This window comes from Poecilia mexicana, unplaced genomic scaffold (genome assembly GCF_051168715.1).
Source record: "Poecilia mexicana isolate PSO_F unplaced genomic scaffold, ASM5116871v1 scaffold_1, whole genome shotgun sequence".
In the NCBI taxonomy this organism is placed as follows: Eukaryota; Metazoa; Chordata; class Actinopteri; order Cyprinodontiformes; family Poeciliidae; genus Poecilia; species Poecilia mexicana.
Window position 1 is genome coordinate 20,159,564 of NW_028263370.1, and position 13,701 is coordinate 20,173,264.

At 35.4% G+C, this 13,701-nt stretch overlaps 1 protein-coding gene across 1 annotated transcript; it reads left to right on the top strand.

Annotated features, from left to right (window-relative positions):
- On the top strand, positions 1–13,517 carry rcor3 (REST corepressor 3). Its single transcript, XM_015011080.2, has 12 exons — positions 1–362; positions 459–515; positions 1,964–2,041; positions 2,118–2,170; positions 2,971–3,132; positions 4,101–4,225; positions 5,511–5,589; positions 6,003–6,218; positions 6,876–6,953; positions 7,038–7,095; positions 7,994–8,238; positions 9,357–13,517. Exons 1-12 carry the CDS (start codon positions 239–241, stop codon positions 9,732–9,734), a joined length of 1,653 nt encoding a protein of 550 aa, XP_014866566.2. The 5' UTR covers positions 1–238; the 3' UTR covers positions 9,735–13,517.
- The last annotated feature ends 184 nt before the right edge of the window (positions 13,518–13,701 follow it).

The following is a 13,701-nucleotide window of genomic DNA, read 5'->3' on the forward strand; positions in this document are numbered from 1 at the left end:
CATTTCTTTAGGGCAAATTATTTTCATTTTAAAACATAATTATTCAAAAATCCACGCACATATTTTTTTATCCAGAGCATAAAACGTGCCTGTAAACACTGGGTAAAGAAACGTATAAAGCGGTACAGCGACACGGCCGAAGGAGCGGCGAGTACGGGACCCGCAGCCGAATCCGTCCCGCTCCAGCTGACGTATTTATCGGGACACAGAACGTTAAAGATCAAATTTAATCGCAAAAATGCCGGGGATGATGGACAAAGGCTCCGAGTATTTAGGGAAAGGTCGGTCAAACGGGACTAAAAGTCCGTCCAACGCGTCTAACGGACATTTTTCTGACGAAAGCGGCAGCGACGACGAACATGGTGAGTGGTAGCCTCGAACACCCTGCTGACTGTTTGATTGGTAAAAATATTTGTTCATCGGCTTGTGCAATTACTGTTTTTGTTAATCTTTTGCAGACATTGGAATGCGGGTTGGAGCGGATTATCAGGCAAACATTCCCGAATTTGAGCCCGGTGAGGTTTTTACTGGTGTCCGCCGAGTGACGGATAGTGGTAGCCTCAGTCAATAGACAGGGAACACAGACCGAAGCTGCTTTAAATGAAGCATACTGCAGAGTTTATGCATTGCTTTCAGTCTATTTATTCTGTTAGTTTTGATTAATTATGATATAATAAAGTTATACAGGAGTAAACGTGGACCGAGGCTACCTCTACTTGTCCGGAAACGCAATGAATTTAATGAAATTGCTCTTAAATTATCCAAATTTGGGTTTGGTAAGCCTCTTTTTAAAAACAAACTGAATATCGCTCATAAAGCCATTCCAGTTACTAATAATTCCCAGTTTAACAGAAAATGTTCTCATCTTTGAAATTAGTTTATAAGCCTTCTTTAAAATAATTTCCAATATTATGTTGCCATTTCGTAGAATGGAAATCCATGTGAAGAAAAAAAAAGTTCTAGGTCAAAAATTAAATGTAATATATTCACCATTCATGTCATAGGTATCTTATGCTGAGGTGGGTAGAGTACCCAAAAATTGTACTCAAGTAAAAGTCAAACGTAGCCAAAGAAATTACTCAAGTAAGAGTAAAAACAGTATTTGGTTAAAAAAAAAAGCTACTCGAGCACTGATGAACTGATCAAAACAACAATCATTAAGTATTTTAAAAATTAGATGGACAAAAATATAAAGTCACGTGGGAATTTTGGTATTTTAAAGATCAAAATGAAAATGGTTTATGTAAATAACATAAGTCTTCTTTTGGACAATTATTCCAACTGGCTTTGGATGCTCTGTGGTTATAAGGATTTTTCTTTATAAGTTGCTATGGTACATAACCATGGCAACAAGGTATTGTTTTTACTACTTGGAGCAGCTGATTAACATCTCAGTTCAAACCATGAATCATAATGTGCAAGGCTCATATTCCCTACTCCAGCATCTCTCTTTCTAACGGGCAGACAGAGATTTAAAGAGGAGCGGCAAAAGCAAATGAGGTGGATTAGTATCAACAACTAATGGTGTCATCCAGGACGTGTTACTCTGAAATACTGCTTCTGCTGCTTTGATATTGAGCTGTTAGCATGTCATGACTGTCATGAGACTCTCATACAACAAGACATAAGGCAGAGGCTTCTTCAAATCTGCTGCAACCTTGACTGCTACTGGAGAAATGTAATTTCCTTTTGGGATAAATTAAGTATTTTTTTTATAATTTTGATATTATTACTTTTGATAATTTCAAAGATATTTTACTTTGTTCTTAAAATTCAAATTAAAAAATACTTTATTGATCAAAAAAGGGAATTAAATATGCATGACTTGGCGATATCAGTATTTTTTTTATTTGTTTTTGTTTCCCCCCTTAAAATCAGTGAGGCTTTAAATATTACATCTACTGTATGTAGCAGCTGTAAAGGAGATTTTTTAAAAAATTTTTTGTTGTCTGTCCACATTTAGGTTCCATAAAATACACAGAAAAAGACAGCGGTGGGATGCTGGTATGGTCTCCATATCACTCCATTGTCGACTCCAAATGTAAGTGACACACCTCTCATCCAGATCCTGGGTCGCACCTCCAGGCCAGACTAACAGTGAGTCTTTCCCTTCACAGTGGATGAATATATTGCTATTGCAAAGGAGAAGCATGGCTACAATGTGGAGCAGGTGAGTCTCTCTGCACCTCCATCTCTTACTTTGGTTTGTTACTTCATGCAAAGATAAGGAAAATGTTTGCTTTTGTATAGAATTGAAACCTAATCCGAACAACTGCAAATTGCCATTGATTCATCTAATTTCCCACGCTACTTAAAGAATAGAGTACATACTCTGAACCGGAAGTGTTTCGCGCCACTGATCCGCCATTTTGGTAGGCAAAGCTTAGCTGAACCACAAAAAGAAAGTATGCTGACACTCTTGACCAGTGTGCAAGAGAAAGATGCATCAACCAAATTGCTGCTGTTGGGATCAGCTAGCATGAGAAAGAGAATGTGGCTTGTTTAATGTTGTTCATAGCAACTCCGTAGCAACTGTCATGACGGTTACTGATACCTACCAAGATGGCCGTCAGCTACAAAGTTCCTGGAAATGGGAACATAAATAAAATCTGAATATTTTGTTGTTTTCATTCACATATTCATTGTTATTTAGCAGGTAAAAAATAAATATATAGTTATCTTTGTATTTATATTATTTGTGTCAAGCAAGTATTTTGAACGCAACACTTCTGATGAATAGTTTTCTATTTCAAGAAAAAGGGTACAGATAATGGCTAGATATGGTTATTTCCAATTTAACATGTTGCATAAGCTTGAATTGAGGTTTAACCAGGCTGGCAAACATGTCAGCCAACATGCTAACAATAGGTTTCAGTAGCATAACTTCTATTTATTTAATATGTAGGGAAACGGTTGCTGGATCTGCCGTTGGTTGACACACTGCATCTGTGTTTGTGGATTTTTATTCAGGCTCTCGGTATGCTGTTCTGGCACAAACACAACATAGAGAAGTCCCTGGCTGATTTGCCCAATTTCACGCCTTTCCCAGACGAGTGGACCATCGAGGACAAGGTTCTGTTCGAACAGGCTTTCAGCTTCCATGGGAAGAGCTTCCATCGCATCCAGCAGATGGTAAACCCCCAACGTAGCTCTTAGTCTTCATCTGTGCTTCAGGTTTCATGTTCTTCAGACTTATTGTAAATGTATATAAACTACTGTATAAAGCTTGGACAAAAAGAAAAAGTTGGTACCTTGAAGTACTAAGCAAATATTTCTATACGATAATTGCTAAATGGGCGATTAGCTGATCATTTCTTAAACAACAATGTCCAAAGACATCCTGTGATTACAGAAAGAATGCCAGTCTGTTGAGAAAATTTAAATTAATATGAGCTCAATAATTTCCATTTGCCTGATTTTTCGTTTTTCTCTTTTCTTCCTCTTTTTACCAAAACTGGATGATAAAAGTCTTCAGTTTGGTGCTTTGGTCTTAACTAGCCTTTTTTTAAAGAAAAATTTTGTTTTCAAAGATTTCAGTGTCCATTTTATTTGTTGCTTCTGTTATGTTTATTTATTTAGTATATTTAAAATGTTCCAGTTCCAGTGTTGAATGTTAGATAGGATTTAAAGTTCTTTTATTTTATTTTTGAGAATATTTTCTTGTATTATCATGCTATTTTAACCATTATGTTACTTAAAAAATGGTCTCAAAACAACATTATCATTTATCACAATAACTTTTGGAACAATTTATTGTCCAGCAAAATTAGTTTTTCTAACAGGCCTAGACGCACATCTGTCAAAGAAAACATCCAAGAATAGGTTGCAGAAATGATGGAAGGAAAGTGGGGAACCAGTCAGGAAAAAAAAGTCCTGAATGATCGTGATCGGCGATTATTTAAACATTTGGTGAACTTAAGGCTGTGTATAAACTAAGCAATTACTTCTCTTTAAAGGAGCGTTAAATTCTGCTTTAATGTTGTAATTTAAAACAGATTGGCATCTAAATGACGACTACATTTATCCTCCATGTTAGAATAACTGTCTTGAGGAAGGGTTGTTTTGGCACTACATGTGTAATCCTGTTATGTTTCATTCAGTTACCAGACAAATCCATCTCCAGTCTTGTCAAGTACTATTATTCGTGGAAGAAAACGCGCTCCAGAACGAGTCTGATGGACCGGCAGGCCCGCAAACTGGCTAACAGGAGCAACCAGGACGACAGGTGCTGCTCACTGACTCAACTATCGCCTTACTGTTTGTTAATGGAGCCGATCAGTTTGACTTCAAGAAAAAATGTGAAAATCTATGGTCAACAGCTCTAAGTCCCCCTTAGCTCTTTGATTAGCTGATTCAGGAGGATAAATCTAAAGTTATTTAAATCTATTATGACTTCTTTCTGTAATCCACGGTTAAATTTCTTTATTCAAACACCTGATAATGTAATTCTTTAGACTCTGTAAATGATTTAAAGATATCAACTGTTAGATTCCCAAAATATTTGCTCACGCTAACTACATACAAACCACAAGGCACATCCAAATGTCTTGTCGCCTAGCAACCATGATGTCACTAAATGCAAGATGGTAAACGCAGAGGTTGAACTCTTGCTGACTTTTTCTTAAATTAATGAAATAATTTGAATAATTACTCTTTTGCAGAAATTATATTTAAAACATGTCTGTACAAATGACAAAACTATAACAATACAACTGATAAGGGTTTTAAAATGTTTGCAGATTTTAATACACTTTATTTAAAACCGTACTGCTGTCCTGTTTATGTGAACAAATATGTCAAGTTCGGCACACGGTGAATGGATAAGATGAACTGAGAAAAGAAGCTCAAATTTAAAGGAATCTTTACATTTATACAGCCATTTTCTTTATAATATTTTACATAAGCTCTGAGAAAAAATATGCACATTTTCCACAAATAATTTTGAATTGTATTCCTCAGAAAAATCCATGAAGAGGTGAATCCACAGATACTGGACTGTAAACAGTAAATTCCTTCAACTGGGTTTAATTTTTGAGTTTTGTAATAATTGACTAAAAGTAAAAAAAAAAAAAAAAGTAAATTGTTGTTTCTTTTTGACCATGGCGGTGTATTAAGACAACAGGGTCTTAGTGTGACCCTATTATCTAAGGGTCACACTAAGACAATAAAGAAAATATTACAAAAATAAAATTGTACAATGGTAAAGTCATAATATGTTGAGAATAAAGTTAAAGATTGATGATAGTCAAAAATATTAGAATAAAGTCATAATATTTAAAATTTTTGTAATGACTTTATTCTCAAAATATTTTTACTTTATTCTCATATTGTTACAACTTTATTCTCACATTACAGAATTATTGTAATTTTTTGACTTTATTTTGGTCATTTTAATATTTTTTTTCTCTTTTTTTGTATTTGACAAACCTTATCAGTTAGACTTGAGAGGCTGTTTTATTCTCGTTTCATGAGGTTTCTCTTTTGAAACGTTTCTGTCTTTGTTGTTGCAGCGAGGAGGAAATGGAGGAGGCCAATCATATTGAGGCGAATGACAGCGACTATGATCCGAATAAAGACGCCAAGAAAGAGGTGAGCCCAAACGATTCGGGCCTAGAAGTTGATGCCCATTGTTTTGTTTAGATTCTGTATTTATGAATTAACTGTGTTTAGCCTTCTGAGTGGACTTCCTGTTGTTTTTTTTCAGTGTATATGCTATTTGGTTATATTGATAATCCATATATGGATTAAAATAAACACCGTTTTTTTTAACTTGCTGATTTTACTTAACAATACACATATCATAATATGTTTAATGGGATTTATAAAGATTTCAGTGTTTAAAACTCATTTTATCTTCACCTTAAATTTGTGTTTTTGCATTGTAAGTTACACAAAATATGTTGCGTACGATATGACTTAAGTACTTCTCTCTGTCTCAGTATTCTTTTCCCCAGTATTTAAGGCCATTTATTTGCTAATCTTCTGCATCATTTTCCCTCCAGAACCAGGCCGAGTTGGTGGTGCCGGGGACTAAGCCGGCGTTAGGGCGACGTGAGCACCAAACCCTGCAGCACCGACACCACCAGCGCTCCCGCTGCCGCCCCCCCAAAGGCATGTACCTCACCCAAGAGGACGTTGTGGCTGTATCCTGTAGTGCCTCTGCTGCTAACACACTCCTTCGTCAACTGGACATGGAGCTGGTGTCCCTTAAGAGACAGGTAGAGGGTGCTGCAACTCACTCTTCTCCAACCTCCACTGGTTTCTCATGGTGGGGTAAATTAAATATCAGTATCTGAGACACCTTTACTGCTGCCTCAGTGTGCGACTTATTTTATTAACAATCTGCCTCTGTTAAAGGGGCATTTATTGTACTGTTTATCATTTATCCTGAAAAATTACCATCATAAGAATTTTGATTATTCCAATTAATGATGTCGAATAAAAAAATGAGGCTGTGACAGTACTAATGAAAATGTTGTTGTTATTATTTTCTCCAGGAGCACATCAATAAGTATTAGTAAAATCAAGAATATGATAGTCCTTCAGACTAGCCAGCAGCAATTAGCAAACACCTGGTGCAACTGTGCATCTGCTGAGCTTATTATACAAGCTACTTCTAAGTGAAACTCTGGTAACACTTTGTTAAAGGGTTAATAGAGGAGCCAAGTTGTGGTGACTTATTCTTAAAGAGACGGGTCCAATTTCAACACCTTAAATTGTAAAGTCAAATTATTTTTGAGTGATGTTTGATGTTTATAGCATCTTTACAACATCTGAAGTTAGCATAGTGTCTTGATGGTGCTATAAAGTGGCACTATGTTAAACACGGAGAAAGAGTCAAAGTAACTTTTCTGTGTTTCTGTTTTGCTCTTCAGGTCCAGAATGCTAAGCAGATGAACAGTGGACTGAAACAGCTGTTGGATTCTAGGATTGAAGAGTACAGACTGACTGAGGTAGTAAACACATACCCAACCTCCAGATGAAACAATCACATTTAAGTCCATTCATTATTATTATTTATTTTCTTATTTTTGTAGTCCAACCAGAAGGTGAACGCCCGATGGACCACAGACGAGCAGCTGCTGGCAGTTCAAGGTGAGCTTCATCTCCTTTAATTACAGCACTTAATAAAATGTCTAAATAAATGAACCACATGATTAAACATGAGCTGCTTTGATGGGGATGACTGTAAATTCTCTGTTCGATATGAGTAAAAATGGATTTGTAACTGTTAAATTGGGATCAATATTCAGATTTATAGGGTTTAAAGAACTTGGATCTGTTCTTCTAAAAGCTAGGTTTATATGGCATAAAATGACTGAACAGCAGCATTTGAGGCTGGGGCAGCATCTTCTCCCACTCAAGAGCAATCGGCATCGGCGTCCCCCAGGGGTGTGTCCTCTAACTTAAAATAATAATAATTTGAACATATATAGGCCACATGATGTGATGTGAAAGTTTTACACAAAAATATGTTTTTATCTTTTAACGGAATATGTACCGCTAACATTCATAAGTATTTAACTAGGGCTGCAACTTACGGTTATTTTAGTTATTTAATCAGACTAAAACATCAATGCAGTGTAAAGTTGATATGTTTTGGTTTTTATAAATTAGTTAAAAATAAGTTGACAGATATATATTTTTTTAATTTTTATTTTACATAATTCAAATTGGGTGAAGTTGAAACTGACAATTGAGAAGTTCTGAGTAGAATACAGTTATGCAAAAATAAGTTTTTTATCTTAAATACAAAATTTATATGTGACTAATTTTAATAAAACATCATCCTGGGATTTTGTTTCTTGTTAGAATCAAACATGACATCTCTGCTAACTTCTACAAGCAATTTCTGGTTTTTGTTTTTCCTTACCTGAAAGTGGTGTGAAGGCAATCCTACAGTCTTTTTAGAGCATTTCATCAATTCATCTTTTCTTCTACACCAATGGTTTTAAGGCAGACCGCAGCAACAATTTGTTCTTTTTTTCTGCAGGAGTCAGGAAGTACGGCAAAAACTTTCAGGCCATCGCTGATGTCATTGGGAACAAAACCGTGGGTCAGGTGAAAAACTTCTTTGTGAACTATCGCCGGCGGTTCAACCTGGAGGAGGTGCTGCAGGAGTGGGAGGCGGAGCAAGGAACGCAGGCTCCAAATGGAGACAGCGCCACCTCAGGCGAAGAGGGGAAGAACAGTTCGACCACTCCTTCAGGAAAAAGTACCGACGAGGAAGACGAGGAGGTGAGACTTTTACCTTCACTTTTAAATTTAAAGGTGACCTATTATGGTTCCTTGAACAAATTAGGATAGACTTATGGGCTAAACAAAACATATTTATTACATTTTTGGTACAAAATCATTCTTGGATGATGAATCTTAATCTGCTCAGTTCTTTTAGAACGAGCCGTTTTAGGGCGTCTTGTCACTTTAAATCTTGATAAGCTGCTACTGGCCACGCCCCCAACTCAATGTTTGCACTCGCATGTGAAAATGGCTGCAAACATTTCTGCAATAATGCAACCATACATCTTTAAAAAGCAGAAGTGGAGCCTACTGCACAATCAACTGCATGTGGTTCCTGAATTGTAAGTCAATAATAAAACACTTGCAGTGCAAAAACACAAAATCTCACCACATATTTTTGGTCTTGTTTCTAGTGTAAATATCTTATTACACTTGAAATAAGACAAAACTTACAAGTAATTTTTCAGTAAGATATAGGAGCTTATTTTAAGTCAATAATTTCTTAATATTGATTTTAAAAAGTACTTGTTCCAATGGCAGATTATTTCTCTAATAACAAGACATTTTAAATGTTATAAGTGAAATAATCTACCAGATGAACTAGTAATTTTTTTATCAGCACTAAGAAATTATTGATTTAAAACAAACTCTTACATCTTGCTGAAAAGTTAGTAGGTTAGTTTTGTCTTATTTGAAGTGTACTCATATATTTACACTAGAAACAAGACCAAAAATACTTAGTGAGATTTTTAAGATTTTGTTTTTGCAGTGTCTTTTCCAGCAGCCATTGTTCAGCGCATACAGCGGTAAAACCAGCTGACCAAACATGCTGGAGCTCTGCTTGGGTTGCTAGGCAACAGGGCTCAGCCTCACTGGGGTTGCTAAGTAACCCCAGTGGAAAGTGACGTACTGCCAAAACAACGTCTTGGTCTGTTTTGAGGAGCAACAGAGACCCAAATGGAAGCATCAAAACGTAAAAAAAATAAGTGAATTTTTGTGTTTTCTCATGGAAATGAGAACCTATGAGCTGTTTCTTTTAGATTCTTTCCTTCCAGAAAAACAAATTATCTCAGAGTTGGCCATCATTTAAAGTAACTTCCTTTTCCTCTCTGCAGGGTCAGGTCACCTCTTCCGGCGCATCGCCTGCTGCCTCCTCTTCTTCTTCAGCTCAAAATCCTGTGTCCTCCAATGCTTCCTCCTCCCTCCACCAGCCGCCTCCGCTCCTGAGGCCCTCTCTGCCGGCCACGCCATCGCTACACCGCCAGCCTCCACCGCTCCAGCAACAGGCTCGCTTCCTGCAGCCTCGAACCACCCTGCAGCAACCCCCGCCCCTCATCCGGCCCTCCAACCCCATGCCGCCACGCCTCAACCCGCGCCCCACTCCCGTAAGCCTGGGCAGCAACGCCACTGGCCCGGGCCAGAGCTCCGCCCAGCAGCCCGCTGGCATGGCCATCCACCTGTCAGACACGGCGTCGTCGTCGTCCGTCCACTAATTACCTGCAGACCTCTAAGAAGCAGTGGGAAGTATTTCATTTCCCTTCAACACATTGGTAAAATTACTGAAAGTCTCACATCAGTGTTCTAGAATATCCCAAAAATGTTCATCTGGTGTTTTTCATGTAAGAGGATTAGAACCACTGAAAAAAGAAAAAAACATCAGACTTTAATGAATGGCTGAGTGAATTAATTTATTGTCTCTTTACTCATGTAGAATGAAATTACAGCCAAAAACGGTGAAAACAGGGTGAATATGGAGATATTTACAATTGTATAAATATGTAAACCACAGGATATTAAGGCCATTATGGATAGAGAAACAAAATTATTACATTTCTGCAAAAAACTGAATAGAAAAAAAACAAGGAAATTTCTGATCTTGACAGGTTGAAAATTGATAGACAAACTAGGAAATTTTGAGATCAATCTTAGAAATATTCTAGAGTATACAAGGACATTTTTAAGCTTGGAAAGTTCAAAATTTGCTAGAAAAAAAAAAGAAATTTTGAGATTAATATAGGACATTTTTGAGGGAAAATTTGTTTCAATAGTCTAAGACTTTTGAGTTTGAAAAGTGGAAAAATGTTAAGTATTTTCTAGAAAATGTCTGATTAAACTAAAAATTTCAGTTTTCTTTCTGTAAAATTTTTGACTTCGAGATTTTTTGTCATTTTTATTCTTACAATGGCCGTAATATATCATTATATAGAGAATTCTGACTTTTTATTCAGATTTCTGAGATCCAAAGTCAGAATTTTTCCTTTTTTTTGTGGTCCTAATCCTCTTCCATAATTTTTCAACATTGCAATGTGGTGAGAGGTTTCTTATTCCCAGACCTTGAATGCAACATGAATTGGGAAAAGAAACTTTGTCATAAATCTGACGTAGAGATTTGTAATCCATGAAAAGTATCTGAGGTTCAGCCTTGTGTTGAAGTGCATGTGCCTTAAAGTGCACAAGGTGCTGTCTGCAAAACTGGTTCAAATTCAAATTATTCAGATTTCTCAAAAAAATATTCATCTATCTTATTATTTTTCTACCCGTTTTGCTCTGACCCACTCAACTGGAAAAATATATGTAGTGCTTATATGTATATACTGTTATTTATTAGATTATCCCTTTCCCTTCTCTGATTTAAACCTAATTTCATGATAATGTAGTTTTAAGTCACCAAAGATGCTTGTGTTAATTGAAAGTATTCCTCCCCTGCTCTCAAAAACATCTTTTCTGAAAGATAAGAAAACTAAACCCAATATTTGCCCCTGGCAGCTCATAGATAAATGAATTAACTGTGTGGTTAACTTGTTCTAAAGTCTTTAATTTAGTCACAATGCCCCAAGTTTAACATGAATGTTATTTTTTTTAAATATAAAACCAGCCTAATTGCTAAACCTTGCTATTATCTTTTGCAGCTAATTTAACCTCAATGTGTCAAATTCACTAAGATTTTTCAGACTTATTCTCTCAGACCTTAAAATTAAAGTCGTAGTGAAATAAAAGTAAAGCCTCTTTTAATCTGTGTGTTTCAGGACATGATAAACGGGTTATAAACTTGCTTGAATCTAACCTCATTCCTACAAAATACCAGGTATTTTTGTCTTTACATTCACTGCAAATGCTTTAGTACAATTGAAGTAAGAAAAAAATTACTTGGAAGTAACTTTTTAGCAGGATAACAAGATTATTTTAAGTATATAAATCCTTAATGTTGATGAGAAAGTTCTAGTTTCCCTGGCAGATTATTTCATTCACAGGAAGCCATTTTCCCCTGTTGTAAGTAAAATAACCTGCAAAGTGAAAATAGTATTTTTTTTTTATTTCATTTGATCAATATTAAGAAATTATTTACTCAAAACAGGCTCCCATATCTTGCTCAAAAGTTACTTAGTTTTGCCTTAGTTCAAGTGTACTAATTCATCCCAAACAATATTAAAAATTCTAAAAATACTTTATTAGAATCTGTATTTTCACAGTGTAGATATTTATATTTCGTTCCCCAAAAAGTCACGTAACAGTTGTGGATCTAAATGATTTTTATCTCACTGGACTAGGAGTGAAAATTGCTCTTTGGATTGTAAATTTTGCAGACATTTTGGGATTAATTCACTCTTGCAAAGATGGGCAACTTTAATATAAAAAAAAAATCCCCTTTTTTAAAATAAACATCCTAGTTTTAGGGTGATTAATTACTTCTATTGTTTTGATCGTGCCTTTATATTTTTTCAGAAATTGATGTCCAGGAACAACAACTTCAGAAAATTGCCCAAACTTGCTGATATTCAGTTAATTTTCTCTGGTAAATCTTTAAGGCCAAAACGCCACGATGGAAAACTTTACCATGTAGATGCTAATAAAATAACACCTGAGGTTAGAGTTAAATAATTTTAGAGCCTGTTATTTGTCAGATAGAACCAGTGAGCTGAAGGAGGGTGTACTTTCTTTTTCCAGGACCTTACCTCAGCGGGGAGTTGTTTGTACATACTGTTGTATTACTGTTATGATGACCAATGCACGCTACGCTGTAAGACGTTGGTAGGACTCTAAAGTGCTGTTTTTTGTGTGTCTGCAACGTCTGTCTGTTGATTTTCTATACTTTACTTACTCTGTTAAGGATCCTACTGAACTCTTTATTACACTGCAAAAACATATAATCTTACCAAGTAATTTTACTCTAGTTCATAGTCCTAGTTTCAAAAGTTTAACATTTCTACCGTAATAAAATTAAGACAATTATGGAGCTAAACTGGGGCCATAAAGTTTGTTCACAAGTCAAAAATATGAAACTGAAAAAAAAAAAAAATGTTAAACTCTTTTTTTAAATTCAAAGGTTCCCCCCCCAATTTCATATATATATAATTTTTGTTTCATTCTTTATTTTGAACAAACTTTAAGGCCCCAATTTAACTCCATAGATAATAATTCTTTAATACTGATGAAAAAGTACTTGTTCCACTGGCAGATTAATTTACTTTTAACACGACATTTTTCCCATCTTATAAGTGAAATAATCTGCCAAAGAAGCTGGTTCTTTTTCAATTTTAAGAAATTATTTACTTAAAACAAGCTCATATTTCTTGATTAACTTAATTTTAAGTAAGCTTTGTCTTATTTCAAGTGACTTGAGATATTTACAGTAAAATCTAGACCAAAATTATTTGGTAAGATTTTGTGTTTTTGCAGTGTATCTACTTGTTTGCAGTTTGTTTGTGGTTTTCGGCTCCTGTGGTTCCATCTTAACTCTGCCTTTAATTTAATTGGAAACATCACAATAAACAAGATAGAAACCTGTTTTGTTTAACTTTCAGGCGATTTATAGGAAAATATAACGTTTTAGCATTATTTTCAGACTCGGTAGCTGAAGAACTCCGTTATTTTCCATAAGTTAGATCCGCCTTTAAGACACTAAAGTTTCACTAAAAGCCTGTGGAATAAATATGTTTTTGATTAAATTACAGTTTTTACTCCAGTGTTGTTTTTCACTAACTGAGTGAAACTGGGAACCACTTTATCATCCTTATGTGATGCATTTAGTTTGGAAATTATTTATAGTCCTTTTGTAATACCAGTTTGGATTTCATGTAAAGCTAAACATTGTGAAAATGCTTGTTTTTCTTCTTTTTTTTTGTACGTATGTATCATGGTTGACGTTTAATGTAACTAGAATCATATGAAAGGTTGTATTTTCATCAGAACTTTGACCTTTGATGTGAAGCCACTTAGTTTTCTCTCTCTTGAGTTGGACTTGATAGTTCTTAATAAACATTTTATTTAAAAAACAATTCTTAATTTTATGAAAATATTTTAGTAATTTCCATTTTTTAAGCTCCATCACAACACATCAATCAGGTTAGGATTGTGGTTTTTACTGGGTCATTGCAACAGTTTCAACATTTGATTATCAGCAGCTGCAAACAGCAAAGGTGCACTTACTTTTTCCACACATATAGTTAAACCCAAAATGTT